The sequence below is a fragment of the Pecten maximus genome, chromosome 17 (genome assembly GCF_902652985.1).
Source record: "Pecten maximus chromosome 17, xPecMax1.1, whole genome shotgun sequence".
In the NCBI taxonomy this organism is placed as follows: Eukaryota; Metazoa; Mollusca; class Bivalvia; order Pectinida; family Pectinidae; genus Pecten; species Pecten maximus.
In genome coordinates this window covers 22,262,878-22,279,731 of record NC_047031.1, presented here as the reverse complement: position 1 = coordinate 22,279,731, position 16,854 = coordinate 22,262,878, and the positions used below count along the sequence as shown (strand labels likewise).

Here is a 16,854-nt window from a genome sequence, read left to right as displayed (position 1 = left end):
ACACCACTTCTGTTAAGACACTGCCTCTGTTAAGACACCCCCTCTGTTAAGACACTCCCTCTGTTAAGACACCCCCTCTGTTAAGACACTCTCTCTGTTAAGACACCCCCTCTGTTAAGACACCCCCTCTGGTAAGACACCACCTCTTTTAAGACACCCCCTCTGGTAAGACACCACCTGATTTGCATGGTCATGAACTCCATCATAAGAACATCTCTGTAATGATACTTCTGTGAGCATTCTTCCTGTTCATTGGAATACAAATTCAAATTGGAATGGCTACATCCTTGAGGATTATTCCAGTAAGCTTATATCTATAGGAAGTACTTCAGATGAAAAGAAAATCTATGCATATTGAATGCTGAGGAAGATGTTGCTTATGATATGGTACTGATGGAATTAAATTACTTCTTCTGAAGGCACCTGTTTGACAAATCATGCTTTTTCAATACATTATTTTAGCAGCAATGAATTCTAGAAATGAGTTATAACTTGTTAATGTACAGCCTAAGAACTAAGGACTCAGAAGCATATTGAGAATTAAGATTTCTTCATGCTATCATACCGTTTGTTTGATGTTTCAGTTGTAATGCACAAGAACTAGAATGGCATGTGGAAAAAACTTTCATGGTTCGGCAAGAATCTGACTTTAAGATTTTGTTCTGATCATAAAATTATGTTCATGTGGTAGTCAACTCTTTAGCATGAGTCTTCTTGCTGTTTGTTTATGCCTACATGTTAAGGAAGTGTACCCAAGTATGCATTTGATGGGAGGATATAGTCATATGTTAACCGATCATTGACCATATTAGTACATGTACATGCATCATGTGTTTGACTTTCTGTGGTTTCTAATGCTGTACAAATTCCTATCCAGTACCTGTTTACATGGCTGTACTAACTGTAGGTTTAACTTCAAACCAGGAAGTTTTTGCTACCAGAAACTTGTGCTCTTTAATAAAAAAAACAAAAAAAATGTCTTGTCTTGTTTAAAATTTGCAGTCACCATGAGTGAGGTATTATTTTACAGTAGGCAGGTGCTATATTTGGGTTTGATTTAGATAATTTCAATGAAAGGAATAACATTTGAAATGTTTTTATTAAAAATGATAAATTTTGATGACATACAGTGATTTTACCATACAATATCCCTGACCTCACCCACAGCTTATGTCTGCTTCCATAGAACCCTAACTGTGCACTTTATACGTAGAAATAATTATGGTCTCAATTGTCTGTTTGAAAACATTTTCAGAACTTGTGTTAAATGTTCATTGTTGAAATCTCTTTAAATGATTTATAAAATTGACAGTAGCAGGTTTTGTAGAATGATAGTGAATTAATTTTGTACGATGACGCTGACTTGAATTGAAACAACACAGACATACTTGGTTAACTTAATTTTGATGATTGATTATTAATTAATTTTGTATGATCATGATTACTAAATTTTTTAGGCGAATGCAAAGCAATTTGCAGAAATGGGAAATTAATTTTATATGAGGATGGTGACTAAATTTTATAGGGAAATAATATGTGGTTAAATTTTGTAGATGATGGCAGCTTAATTTTCTAGGACATCAATATGTAACGTTTCTATGGTAAATATTTTGTTTTCACTGATGGTAAAATCTCTTACAGCTGATCGTTAAAGTGCCGACCATTGTTGTAAAGATTGAAGGAGGAGTAGGAAATAGGACCGTACCTCTCCTAATCCTCGAGTCGTCCTTCCAGGGTGAGGTTAAGGACTGGAGCGGCAAGGTAAGGCAGTAATTTTCAAAGGGTGATAACTGAGGAAATATTTATTAAGCATGAACAGTTACCATAGCAACTTAGCTATTTGTTCTACTATTGATTGTTACTTGTTTATGTCCCTTTTGACCTTCAGTTTAGCATGTATATAGAGCACTTTGTTGTTCTAATATATAGGCTTGACCTTCAGATTGGTCTGAAGAGCTTTCTAAAGGTAGTTATGTGATTGACCACTGTTGTTACTTGACCTTCAAATTTGACTGAAGAGCTTTCTAAAGGTAGACTATGTTTGACCTCTATTGTTGGTTTGACCTGTTGGATCTAGGGAGTATCATAATTCTGGTTAGATGTTTGACCTCTATTGTTTGTTTGACCTTCAGTTGGGTGTTGAAAGCATCATAAATCTGTTTATTTGTTTGACCTCTGTCGTTTGTTTGACCTTCAGTTGGGTGTTGAGAGCATCATAAATCTGTTTATTTGTTTGACCTCTATCATTGGTTTGACCTTCAGTTGGGTGTTGAGAGCATCATGAATCTGTTTATTTGTTTGACCTCTGTCGTTTGTTTGACCTTCAGTTGGGTGTTGAGAGCATCATAAATCTGGTTATTTGTTTGACCTCTATCATTGGTTTGACCTTCAGCTGGGCGTTGAGAGCACCCTTAAGTTAGAGGTGGCTTACTACAATGAGAAGCTCACAGTTTGGGAACCACTGGTGGAACCCATCATGGAGGACGGTAAACTCCGACGGTGGGAACTCGGACTAGAGGTAAGGGCAGATAACTCAAAACTAAATGTAATTGATATGGCCCTTTTAAAGAACATGCTCTTGTTAAGGTTGTGAAATGTTTCAAGGTCCAATCATCAAAAATAATGCAGATATGGCAATTTGAAAAAAAAAAATTCCTGTCAAAATTCAAAATTATTCAGGAATTGCAATTCAAATGTTTTTCTTTCATTATTCTGACACATACTTGATAAAAGAAATAGCACATCTACAGCATGAGTTTCTGGCTTCGATAGTTATTAAAATAGTTGACATTGACCTTCAAGATTCAAGGACAAAGTAGTCAAATGAGAAGGGAAGTGAAGGGAAAATAAAGGGAAAAATCATATAAAATGATAATATATCTCTGATCATTTTCTGGACGGAAATCCGATGTTTTTGGCCAGATATGGCAGAATGAAATACTCTTCAATGATGGAAGGGTCTTTAGGTGTTTAATCAATATTTTATGGACCATGGGTTTCATGTGTGCCCCTGGGGAGGGGCTAAACTTTACTGTAGTTTATATAGGAAAACAACATTTTTTGAGCATTATTTTTGCCATTTCCTTAGGAATGATTCAAAATTTATTAGAATTATGGGGAGGGGCAAAACTTCATTGTTATTTATATAGGAACTGTTTAGAAATTCATTGTTAATGCATAGTTTAGTTATATGTTTTAGATTCAGGTGACTGTTAAGACCCATGGGTCTCTTTTTTTTATTTTGTCACACTCAAATTTAAGCCATTATGAATTGGTGCAAGCACCGTACATGAAAAAGAACATCATGATATATTTGCAATTAATAGAATATTTAGAATTTAGCAGAATGTCAAGAGAAGTTTTTTAAAAAGATGCAAAAATGTATGTTTACAGTATTTATAAGCTTTCTTAATCAATTTCCTTTTTTTTTTTGAAAGTTCACTATCATGATTTTGGTTTTACCTTTAAAATATAAAACATTTCAAAAGACTAAAGTTTTTTCTGAAGGACTTTAAACCATTACATCGTCTGTGTACTAGGTGACAATGAACGAGGATCTCCCGGTGATTGGGGACGATGAAGTTGACGGTGAGTCAGAAAACATTGTCCTGCCTCCACCAAAGATGTCCGTCAACATTAGGTCAAATGATGCCCTGCAGTTGGTCATGTCTAAAACATGTCTGGAGGTGTTAAACAACCTAGGCAAGGTAAGGGATTAATCATATATACCTCTTATTATCATGTTCTGTTTATTATCATGTACTGTTTATTATCATGTTATATGTTTATTTTCATTTTCTCTTTTGTGTCATTTTCTGTTTATTATCATGATCTGTTTATTATCATGTTCTGTTTATCATCATTTTCTGATTTTTATATTTTTCTGTTTATTATCATGTTCTGTTTATCATCATTTTCTGCTTTTTATCTTTTTCTGTTTATTATCATGATCTGTTTATTATCATGTTCTGTTTATCATCATTTTCTGCTTATTATCTTTTTCTGTTTATTATCATATTTTGTTTATTATCATGCTTTGCTTATTATCATTTAGTATCATGTTCTGTTTATTAAATGAACAGCATTTTGGCATATTCTACTTCATATCATTCATTACTTAATTTCATTTACTGCTAATTGTAAGAAAGTGTTAAATTACATGTACTGTTCATTATCATATTATACCATATATCTGAATATCCAGGAAGGAAGTCACAAGAAACATAACATTATCTTAATCCAGTTAAAAAGTGCAAAGTAGCTGTCACTGATATTATATGTCTTGATTTTTATTCCTGAGAGATAAAATTTATCTTACTAGCTCTTCTCATTATCACCTCTTGTGGCCAGATCTCCATAAAAGTTCAGACATTGACCATGTACAAATATGGTATTGAAGTCAATTTAAGTATAAACATATTTATTTGTCTAAAATATTAAATGTTGTGTTTATAATTCCAGTCGTTTGGCGAGGCCTATCAGTTGGTGGAGCCGACAGAAAAGGCAGGAGTTGTGATGTCCCCCTATGTCATCAAAAACAACACAGGCATTCCCATGGTGATGAAGCTCGACAACTCCTTCGAGGTAAGTTCAGCATTTCATGAAGCATTACTCACTTTTAATGAAGTTATCTCCCCTTCATAAAGCTGTTTCTCATTAAGAAGTTATCTCCCCTTCATAAAGCTGTTTCTCATTAAGAAGTTATCTCCCCTTCATAAAGCTGTTTCTCATTAAGAAGTTATCTCCCCTTCATAAAGCTATTTCCCTTCATGAAGTTATCTCCCCTTCATAAAGCTATTTCCCCTTCATAAAGCTATTTCTCTTCGATGAAGCTATTCCCCTTCATGAAGTTATCTCCCCTTCATAAACCTATTTCTCATAATGAAGCCATTTCCCCTTCTTGAAGTTATCTCGCCAAGTCTGTAAGATTTTTGTATGGACTATTATTGCCATGTATATTGCCATTCCCTTTGATGTGAGTTATCTCCCCTGACAGATGCCGGATGACGCCTCTAACATGAAAGTCAAACTGTCTCCGACTCGCCAGCTCCATTTATTCACGAGGAAGAAGAGTGTATTGAGTCGGAAGGCTTCTGTGATCAAAGCCACACAGGAGGGCGACGAGAAAAAGCTCATCTTCCAGGTAAATATTGTCACACAGGAGGGAGATGAGAAATAGCTCATCTTCCAGGTAAATATTGTCACACAGGAGGGAGACGAGAAATAGCTCATCTTCCAGGTAAATATTGTCACACAGGAGGGAGACAATAAAAAGTTCATCTTCCAGGTAAATATTGAGAAATAAATTGTCTTCAAGGTAAATATTGTCACACAGGAGGGCGATGACAAATAAATTGTCTTCAAGGTAAATATTGTCACACAGGAGGGCGATGACAAATAAATTGTCTTCAAGGTAAATATTGTCACACAGGAGGGCGATGACAAATAAATTGTCTTCAAGGTAAATATTGTCACACAGGAGGGCGATGACAGATAAATTGTCTTCAAGGTAAATATTGTCACACAGGAAGGCGATGACAAATAAATTGTCTTCGAGGTAAATATTGTCACACAGGAGGGTGATGACAAATAAATTGTCTTCCAGGTAATTATTGTCACACTGGAGGGAGACGATAAAAAGTTCATCTTCCAGGTAAATATTGAGAAATAAATTGTCTTCAAGGTAAATATTGTCACACAGGAGGGCGATGACAAATAAATTGTCTTCAAGGTAAATATTGTCACACAGGAGGGCGATGACAAATAAATTGTCTTCAAGGTAAATATTGTCACACAGGAGGGCGATGACAAATAAATTGTCTTCCAGGTAAATATTGTCACTCAGGAGGGCAACGAGAAATAAATTGTCTTCCAGGTAAATATTGTCACACAGGAGGGCGATGTGATTAAACTCATCTTCCAGGTAAATATTGTTATACAGGAAGGAGGAATAGAAAGAAAAAAAAACATCTTCAATGTAAAAAGCCCAACCAACTATTGTGTGGATGGATTATTTTAACATAGAATACATTCTATTTTCATATGAAATCTCCTGTCCAGTAAATTTTGTTTAAAAAATCACAAGAATACATGATGCAGAAATAAACCATTATATCAAAAATGACTGTTAGTGTGAGTTGAGTTGTAGGGAAAGTTTAAATGGGTATGTAGCATAGATTGTACCGGACATTGGATTTCCTCTCTAAGAACCCATCAATATGTCATAGACTAACATCTCAATCACAGGAAGATAAAACTTAAAAAAAAATAATGAAATAACTTTTACTATTGGTGTATGTATTGTTAAGTAATATTTATTTGTAGATATGATTGTTTCTTTTTATTGTGTAGATGGAGCAGTGTTGATGTATATATTGTTAGTAATATTTATTTGTAGATATGATTGTTTGTTTTTATTGTGTAGATGGAGCAGTGTTGATGTATATATTGTTAGTAATATTTATTTGTAGATATAATTGTTTCTTTTTATTGTGTAGATGGAGCAGTGTTGATGTATATATTGTTAGTAATATTTATTTGTAGATATAATTGTTTGTTTTTATTGTGTAGATGGAGCAGTACAATGCCACAAGGGAGGTGACTATTAAGCGAGCAGAGAAGCGACTGTACCAGATCAACAACAGGACGAGTGCTAACGAGGTCTGGGCAGTGGTTGTGTGTACAGACTCTCATATTGGACAGAGAGTTGTCTCCCTTAGATCAATCGTACAGGTACGAACAGCTCAGATGCCAGGGAGTTATGTCCCTTAGAACAAATGAACTGGTATGGACAGCTCTCATACAGTGCCTTCCTATAAAGCACTGAAGTTTAGATTACCACATTGGACACACAGTGGTCTCCCTTAGAACAATTGTACACTCGGAAATTGTCAGCATAGTTCCTATAATAAAGCTTTGTATACATTTTGTGTACAGTTTCCATGACCTAAATGTGTCCATAGGACATTGAACAATAACGGCCGGTAAAATCATCACAACAGGAGGAGGGACATACATGTTATACAGACAGTCTTAAGATGGATGCTTATTTTTTAGATCATTACAAATATATTAACATTCAAACATTCTTAAATCAATAAAAATGGGTCACTGGTGATTTACGTTATTATATAAGGGTACACTTCATCAGGAAATTAACAACTTTTCATGATAGTGACTCAAAACATATGTTATAACTTGGAATATTTGTAGTATGTAAACTTTCGTTATTTCTGTAAAAATGGTTAGCAAAACAAAGAGATTCGTTCAATGGTCCGATTTATTGCAGAGCGTTGATTACATGTTTCAGCTATAGGGCCCACCCCTCCCATAGATTTGATTTCATTGTTTAATGATGTTGCTAGGGAACCACAGATGTATTATTGTTATGTTATTGTTTCATGGACGAACCATGAAAGTTTTTACTCATATGATTTGGAATCACCAATCCACAAAAGAAAGTACACACAAACATTTCACTTTATACTTTATGTTGATTCTCCCCTTTAATCACAAGACCCCTATTAACTGTTTTCCAAGACAAGAACCACCTACTTAATGCTGTTATATATATTATGTCTGATAGGTTAAGAACCATTTGCCTCAGACAGTGGAGGTGTACTATCGTGAAGGCTCCAAGATTTCCTCGTGTGGTTTGGTACTAGCCGAAGAGACGATGGACGTCCCCCTACACACAATCTACACAGACACAGGAGAGTTCTTCTTTAAACCTGTTTCAGAAACAGACGAGTATGTTGTTATTATAAAAGTACTCACTAATTATATGATATTGGTCGTAAACAGATGAGTATGTTGTTATGATATAATTACTTCCTACTTATATGATATTGGTCGTAAACAGACGAGTATGTTGTTATGGTATAATTACTCCCTATACTTATATGATATTGGTCGTAAACAGACGAGTATGTTGTTATTATAAAATTACTCCCTAATTATATGATATTGGTCGTTAGTGTATAGATTGTTTTGTCTCTGCTGGAGTTTGTGCCTGGCTGTGTACTTGGTGAAATCCTGTGTATATCTCATCAACTCTTAAGTAACCTGTCAGTTTACATTAACATTACAATATCATATCTGATAGTGTCTGGAAATATTTGGTGGACATAAGTCAAGGTTATAGTGTCAAAAATCTCTTGACCACTTCTGAAAATTTAGTCAGTTTAGCTGATCAGGGAATGATAGAGATATATATCGAAGTTAAGCCTTTACGTGATGTTTGACCCCTTAAGTTATTGTAAAAGGGTACTTATCATTATTCTCTGAAAAACTATTTTCAGGTGATATTATTAAGGCTCCATGACTTAATGGTCTGATCTAAATACTTTGGTTATCTCCCCTTGTAAGATCATCTGAAGTTTTATTGTTACGGTAGGTACCGAGTGTCCAAAGAGTCTGTAGGATGGCGGTCAGCAGCCAACCTCGGCACCAAACAGCTGACCTGTGAAGGACAGCAAGGACACAGCCCCTTCTTCATGAATGTAAGTTCAATCATCAAAAATGGAAGTTAAGTCATCATGAATGGAAGTTTAGTCATCATGAATGGAAGTTTAGTCATCATGAATGCAAGTTAATAATCAAAAATGTAAGTTCACTTATCATGAATGATAGTTTAGTCATTTAAATTTAAAGTTTAATCATCAAAAATGTACATTTAGTCATTGAAATGTAAGTTTACTAATCATGGATATAAGTTTGGTCATCAAAGATCTAAGTTTCATCATAAGAAATGTAAGTTATTTATCATGAATGTAAGTTTAGTTATTGCAAATGTAAGTTTAGTCATCAAAAATGTAGGTGTAGTCATCAAATATGTAAAATCACTTATCATGAATGTAAGTTTAGTCATTGCAAATTTAAGTTAAGTCATCAAAATGTAAATTGAGTCATTGAAATGTAAGTTTACTAATCATGGATATAAGCTTAGTCATCAAAAATGTAAATTTCATAGTGATTTATCATGGGGAATATGTAACTATATAATGTAAACTTTCTTCACCATGACTTTTTGGTGTTAGTTTTCCTATATTGTGTATTTGAAATGAAGAAATTTATTCAATGAAGAAATAATATTAATGAAATTTTTTGAAAGGTTTGGGCAGAATGTGAACAGATTTACTACGAGGAGGGAGACTCCATGACAGCCAAGTCGTACACCCTACATCTTTGTCCGACAGTCATTTTCCACAACCTTCTGCCGTTCCCAATTAAATTCATGCTAGAGGTCAGTAGACTAGAAAAGCTAAACAAAGGTACTGTCAGAGCAAAATTCTGCACATTTAGCAGCAGAGCTACGCTTATATGGATTAGCACAATTATGATGTAATTTTGCATCAACAAAGTTTCTCGTTCTAAATCAATATAGAAATTTTCTCGAAAACAGTTAACTCCGTTACCTCGACATCGGATAACTCAACAACTCTGTTTAACTCAAAGTAAAAACTCATCTCCAAAAGTAAAAAAATCCTCATCTGCGACAGTAAAATAACTCCTCTCTGACAGAAGAAATACCTATCTCCAACAGTAAAATAACTCCTCTCTGACAGAAGAAATACCTATCTCCAACAGTAAAATAACTCCTCTCTGACAGAAGAAATACCTATCTCCAACAGTAAAATAACTCCTCTCTGACAGAAGAAATACCTATCTCCAACAGTAAAATAACTCCTCTCTGACAGAAGAAATACCTACCTCCAACAGTAAAAAATCTCCTCTCTGACAGTAAAAAATCTCCTCTCCTCTCTAACAGTAAAAAAGCTTATCTCTGACAGTAAAAAATCTCCTCTCTGACAGTAAAAATACCTACCTCCAACAGTAAAAAATCTCATCTCTGACGATACAATATATCATCTTGACAGTAAAATTTATGTATCAATAAATACACTCTTAACATTGAATACTCAGGATATCAGGTTAGAAGTTTTTATGACTTGCTGACTTTAAATATCGAGGTTCGAATGTTATAACAAAGCACACTGTTCTTAGCATGAAAACTGCTACAAGAGGATTTAATACTGGTGAATGTCTACATTTAAAGTTTTAAGGAGAAATATATTTTGTGTGAAACGTTCTATTTTAGTATTTTCTGGCTGTAAATATAGAAAGATTATATCCAGTGTGCAAATATTACTGAGAAATCTTTCTCGTAGTTTAAGCGTAAAATATTTTTCAGGGAACTGAAGGCTACCAAACCCTTGACAGGGGAGAGAATTTACCCTTGACTAATGCTGGTGTCGGAAAGTCCAACTTGGAGATTGTAGTAAGTATTTCAGTTAGTCTTTATTTGTCTCAGACTTTTCATCTACTGTAAAATCTTATTTTCTCAGTATTGAATTATTGACATTTTTACTAAAATTTAACTTTTTTTTCTTTCTTATGTCTGCTGAACTAATAATACGGACAATAAATTTGTCTAAAAGTTTTATTTGAAATTTATCTACTACATGCAATTCTGTTCTTGATTAATCTTGAAGAAGGCAAAAAATATTATAGAGCATATGTCCCTTGAAAAGATTTTGAGTCTTCCAAAAGATTGCACTGTATCTATATTTTACAAAAATATGACATACATGTACTGTGGCTATATACAGTTGAATGTCACATTTGACCCCTTCTGAATTGGGACAAAATTTGTAGTTTCCAATTCCTGGTCTAAATGTCATACTTTGAGAAACCTTAAGACACCTTAAACAGATTTGGTTCATGTTGACACTGTATCATCATAAGTTCTTTATATAGGAGCTGGGACATTAATATCATACTGTCATTTTCTAGTTAGACTGAATAGCCTCATTACACTCAGATCGGTGTCCCTGAGAAAAAAATTGCCTCATTACACTCAGATCGGGGTCCCTGAGAAAAAATAGCCTCATTACACTCAGATCGGGGTCCCTGAGAAAAGATTTTTTTAATGGATCTTTGCATCTTGGTAACCTGACTTTTGTATCTATTTATAGATTCCGAACTACATGGATAAAGAATGGTGTGGGCGTAACCTGTTGAGAGTCGACATACCCGACCTTTCGCTGTGGTCCTTCAGCTCTTTTATAGGGGCTCAGAAAGTGGAAATGGTAAGTATCTGAGGTCAAAGGTCATTAATTACCCGACCCTTCAACTCCTTTGTAGGGGGCCCAGAATGTGGAAAATGGTGAGTAACTGAGGTCAAAGGTCATGTGACTGACTTTTTGCTGTGGTCTTTCAGCCAAAGAAAGCGGGAATGGTAAGTATCTTAGGTCAAAGGACAAGAGACCAATCTTTCTCTATGGTCCTCCAGTTCCATTATAGAGGCTCAGGAAGTGTAAACTATTAGAGTGTTTAAGGTCAAAGGTCATGTGATGGACCTTTCAATGTGGTCCTTCAGCTCGTTTTTAGGGGCCCAGAAGGTAGAAATTGTAAGAGTGTCAAGGTCAAAAGTCATGTACCCCCTGATTCGCTGTGGTTCTTCAGCTCCTTTATAGGGGCTCAGAAAGTGGAAATGGTAAGTATCTAAGGTCAAAGGTCAAGAACCGCAAAATATTTTCTCTGTGGCGCTTCAACCCCCTTTAAGGGGCTCAAAATGTTTATGTGGTAAGTATCCAAGTTCAAAGGTCATGTTAGGGGCATACCCAATCTTTCATTAATATGGTCCTTCAGGTACTTTAGAAGGGCTCAGTAAGTGGTGGATATGGTAAGTGACTACTAAGGTTCCTAGAACATGTGGAGGATATATTCATCCTACCCTATTATAGGATCTATACCTTAAACTGTATCATCATTTTGTGCATTAGAGAAGTAACTATGAGGAAGGATGACTGCCATATTGTGAGCTTCACTAGATATCTTTGTGTAGATATTTGGCTGATACAAGTTCTTCTTTTAGCTTTTTAGGTCACCTGAGACGAAGTCTCAAGTGACCTATTCTAATCGCCTTTTGTCCGTCGTCGTCCGTCGTCCGTCGTGCGTCCGTAAACTTTTTACATTTTCGACTTCTTCTCCAAAACCACTTAACAAAATTCAATGAAATTTGGCAGAAAGTTTCTATGGCTGAAGGTCAACCAAAATTGTGAATTATATGGTCCCCACCCCCCAGGGGCCTGAGGGGTGGGGCCAAAAAGGGTCAAATTGACTAAAACTTCAAAAATCTTCTTCTCTACTCTCAGATATTATGGAGTCAAACACTCTTTATAGATGAAAGGGTCTTGTGGTGCTTTACCAAAATTGTGAATTGCATGACCCTGGGGTCTTACGTTTGCCCCTGGGGATGGGGTAAACTTTACTATAGTTTATATAGGGAAATCACATTTTTGACTATTATTTGTTGGATTTCTATTGGAATTCATTCTAACTTGTATCAAATTATCAGCATGGGATGACAGTTTGATGGTATGTACATGTTGGCCCTAATTGACCCCCCAGGGGCTGGTGGGCGGGGCCAAAAAGGGTCAAATTGACTAAAATTTCAAAAATCTTCTTCTCTACTCTCAGATATGGTAGAATCAAATACTCTTCATAGATGGAAGGGTCTTAAGGTGCTTTACCAAAATTGTGAATTTCATGACCCTGGGGTCTCAGGTTTGCCCCTGGGGAGGGGGTAAACTTTACTATAGTTTATATAGGGAAATCACATTTTTGACTATTATTTGTTGGATTTCTATTGGAATTCATTCTAACTTGTATCAAATTATCAGCATGGGATGACAGTTTGATGGTATGTACATGTTGGCCCTAATTGACCCCCAGGGGCTGGTGGGCGGGGCCAAAAAGGGTCAAATTGACTAAAATTTCAAAAACCTTCTTCTCTACTCTCAGATATGGTAGAATCAAATACTCTTCATAGATGGAAGGGTCTTAAGGTGCTTTGCCAAAATTGTGAATTTCATGACCCTGGGGTCTCAGGTTTGCCCCTGGGGAGGGGGTAAACTTTACTATAGTTTATATAGGGAAATGACATTTTTGACTATTATTTGTTGGATTTCTATTGGAATTCATTCTAACTTGTATCAAATTATCAGCATGGGATGACAGTTTGATGGTATGTACATGTTGGCCCTAATTGACCTCCAGGGGCTGGTGGGCGGGGCCAAAAAGGGTCAAATTGACTAAAATTTCAAAAATCTTCTTCTCTACTGTCAGATATGGTAGAATCAAATACTCTTCATAGATGGAAGGGTCTTAAGGTGCTTTACCAAAATTGTGAATTTCATGACCCTGGGGTCTCAGGTTTGCCCCTGGGGAGGGGGTAAACTTTACTATAGTTTATATAGGGAAATCACATTTTTGACTATTATTTGTTGGATTTCTATTGAAATTCATTCTAACTTGTATCAAATTATCAGCATGGGATGACAGTTTGATGGTATGTACATGTTGGCCCTAATTGACCCCCAGGGGCTGGTGGGCGGGGCCAAAAAGGGTCAAATTGACTAAAATTTCAAAAATCTTCTTCTCTACTCTCAGATATGTTAGAATCAAATACTCTTCATAGATGGAAGGCTCTTCAGGTGCTTTACCAAAATTGTGAATTTCATGACCCTGGGGTCTCAGGTTTGCCCCTGGGTAGGGAGTAAACTTTACTATAGTTTATATAGGGAAATCACATTTTTGACTATTATTTGTTGGATTTGTATTGAAATTCATTCTAACTTGGTTCAAATTATCAGCATGGGATTACAGTTTGATGTTATGTACATGTTGGCCCTGGTTGACCCCCAGGGGCTGGTGGGCGGGGCCAAAAAGGGTCAAATTGACTGAAATTTCAAAAATCTTCTTATCTACTATATGTTAGAATCAAATACTCTTCATAGACTGACCCCATTAGGACTGATGGGTGGGGCCAAAAAGGGTCAATTTAGTTGGCCGAAATATTTCAAATCTCAGGTGACCGTTAAGGCCCTTTGGGCCTCTTGTTTTAGCTTCTTTTTATCTGTAGGCTTTATATTTTGCCTTAATGTCAGCCCTGAAGTGCCAGGGTCCAGTTTTAATTTTATGTTAATATTTTGTTGTCTTGTTTATTTTCTCAGGACCTGGGCTTCCATTGTAAGAAGGGATCAGGCAGTATGGACCTTTCCCTGTACAGTCCCTACTGGATGATCAATAAGACTGGCCAGCGTGTTCTTTACAAGGTCTCGATAACAACACAGAAACAAAAAATTAATACCAGTGAAACCTGACTTTACTGATCACTGATTTTTAAAAAAAATGGCGACACACTCCACTGTTGTTGCTAACACTGACGTTACCATCACACTGTCGTATCCGACCCATTGATGCAGTTAATAGTGTTGGTAAAGTCAGGTTTCATTGTATGAACAAAAGGAGTCTGACTTGCTTGTTATAATTAGTGTTTATGAAAAATCATGTTGAAAACTTTTATTCATATTTATCAGGCATATCACTGAGTATATCCCCATCACCACTCTTAACTCCAACACCAACAAACCCTACCGATCACTGTCCCTCCAGTTTCCTTCAATTCACAACCTACCTGTTTATCCTCTTCCTACTTTGACCCTGACCGACCCTCAACTCTAACTTCCCACACTCGCCTCACACTCAACCAACCCTCTGCCCTTTACCCTCTGCCCTTTACCCTCTGACCTTACTCCCACAACTCATCACCAATCACCTTAACCTGGGCCACCCATTAACTTTAACATCACCCAGGCATTCACTAACACACAGACCCCCACCTCTCAGTTGTAGCCCCACCCACTGATATGAAGACCCCACCCCTTAATTGTAGCCCCACCTACTGATCTGAAGACCTCACCCCTCAATTGTAGCCCCACCCACTGATCTGAAGACCCCACCCCTTAATTGTAACCCCACCAACTGATCTGAATTAAGACCCCACCTCTCCATTGTAGCCCCACCAACTAACCCAATTCCCACCCTTCAACTCTTGTACCACATACCGTAAATATTCGGGTATAGTGCGCACTCGCGTATAGTGCGCAGGTACGTTTTTGAGGTTCATTTTAAAAAAAAAAAAATAACAATTTTTTTTTTCAATTTTCAACTGAGCGGTAGATGAATTCTAAAGCATAAGATGATAGGAATTTGTAACTTATGAAAGCTTATTTACAATGTACCACATTTAATTGGAATCACCGGTCAGATTTGACACATTGGATTGACAGGTTGTTTACATTATACCGCCACAGGCCTAGTCAGCTTGCAAATTGTAGCGGTCCCATCTAGGTCCCATCTACGCTGTTGTACCAACAAAATAATTAATCCTACCCTCAATTACCTTGTGTTTTTCACGCAGGTATGATCTCTTGTGGTATCTGTCCACGAACATACAAAGCTAATTAAGCTCAATTATAACAAGATTGACTAGTAAGCTGACTGCTACGTAATGTAACACAGGCCGCCATTTTGTATACAGTACGGAAACAGGCCTGCAGTCGTCGTGCTGGTCACAACTTTTATATCAATGAATTAACATGTGTAAAGGATAAATCTACAGTGCAAACAATAAATAAGAGTACCCTGGTAGTTTTCACAGTCATATCGTATTTTATATGGCCAGTTGGTCAGTGACTGCCGCACGAGATCAAGGCATTAGTGTTACCCGTGCTAATTGCGCATGCGTGCTGTTACAGCTTCTGTAAATAAACAAGTTGAACGTTATCAGTTTCTGGCAACATTCTGGATTTATAAGGTGATTAATTTAGAAGTATGAAATAACTAAGTACTGCTATATCATTTCAAGTTTTGTTTGATGTTAATTGAGATGTTATACATCGTTTTGGACCTGAATACGGGAACATGCTCAAGTGAGATCGTATGTGTACGGAACATGTGGCTCACGATCGACTTAGATAAATCCACGTAATTGCTGATAAATACACAATTTCAAGGAATTAAACATTAAAATAACTATTCATTTCTTTGATTATTTGTTAACTATTACTTTCTTAATGCTTTATATATGTTATATATATATATATATATATATATAAGTATTAAATCAATCCTGCTGTGAAAGGAAACGATCACAAATCTCGGTCAAATCACATTCATTCTGACTGGGAAAAGGCTTGTACTTGCGTATAGTGCGCAGTGGTCTTTTTCACTTGTCAATTTTTGAAAAAAAGTGTGCACTATACGTGAATATTTACGGTACTCATCCTTAGACCCCACCCCTCAACTCTAGCAGTTTAATATATAGAACTTTGGCATTACTTTATCAAAAGGAGGTCCATAAATGTGCTCTTCTATAGATTTAAAGGAATATTGAAAGACAATTAGCGAAAAATTGGCAGTTATGTCTTCAATACATCAGATTTCAGTAGTCACTCGTCCATTTTAATCAATTTGAAGTAAATTTTATAGGTAAACTTTTATACATGTAAGGAATATTTCCTTTGTGTTTTCCAGGCCAGTGACTCGGAGGATGTGATAGAACATCACCATGACCACCAGGAAGCGGTCCTGTTCTCCTTCAAACAGAAATCATTTTTCACAGCAAAGAAAAAGGTATGAAGACTTAAGATTTCTTATACTCTGAATGTCTTTGTTTTCTCATATACAGGTATCGGAGAAATTCTTATACTCTGAATGTCTTTAATTTCTCATATACAGTATCAGAGAAATTGTTTTTTTTTTTTTGTGTACCATCACCAGATGGTCAATTCAAATTGTCTTATGACGTGGCCCATGGTCCGTAAACAATCCCTTGTTATTCAAACATAAGGGAAAATCTTCAGTTAGAGAAATTCTCCAAGAACTAAGTTTGTAAGTGTGTTGTAATTCATCTACTAGGCTTTTCATTATTGATATTTCTTGAAAAGTACTGGAGAAATATTTCTCAAGGTTCCTGTTGGTTCCTATTTGTGCCCATTCAGTTTT

The 16,854-nt window shown here is 36.0% G+C and overlaps 1 protein-coding gene across 9 annotated transcripts in view; it reads left to right on the top strand.

The window, feature by feature from the left end:
- LOC117315937 (vacuolar protein sorting-associated protein 13A-like) overlaps window positions 1–16,854 on the top strand; it is a 149,391-nt gene that overhangs the window by 87,458 nt on the left and 45,079 nt on the right. For all 9 annotated transcript variants that reach the window (XM_033870364.1, XM_033870369.1, XM_033870366.1 and 6 more), the window contains 13 exons: window positions 1,642–1,761; window positions 2,393–2,518; window positions 3,540–3,707; window positions 4,462–4,584; window positions 4,997–5,143; window positions 6,571–6,732; window positions 7,586–7,749; window positions 8,396–8,501; window positions 9,113–9,244; window positions 10,193–10,279; window positions 10,977–11,090; window positions 14,019–14,120; window positions 16,384–16,482. In XM_033870364.1, the coding sequence (XP_033726255.1) occupies window positions 1,642–1,761; window positions 2,393–2,518; window positions 3,540–3,707; window positions 4,462–4,584; window positions 4,997–5,143; window positions 6,571–6,732; window positions 7,586–7,749; window positions 8,396–8,501; window positions 9,113–9,244; window positions 10,193–10,279; window positions 10,977–11,090; window positions 14,019–14,120; window positions 16,384–16,482 (1,650 nt within the window). The remainder of the gene's footprint in view (window positions 1–1,641; window positions 1,762–2,392; window positions 2,519–3,539; window positions 3,708–4,461; window positions 4,585–4,996; window positions 5,144–6,570; window positions 6,733–7,585; window positions 7,750–8,395; window positions 8,502–9,112; window positions 9,245–10,192; window positions 10,280–10,976; window positions 11,091–14,018; window positions 14,121–16,383; window positions 16,483–16,854) is intronic.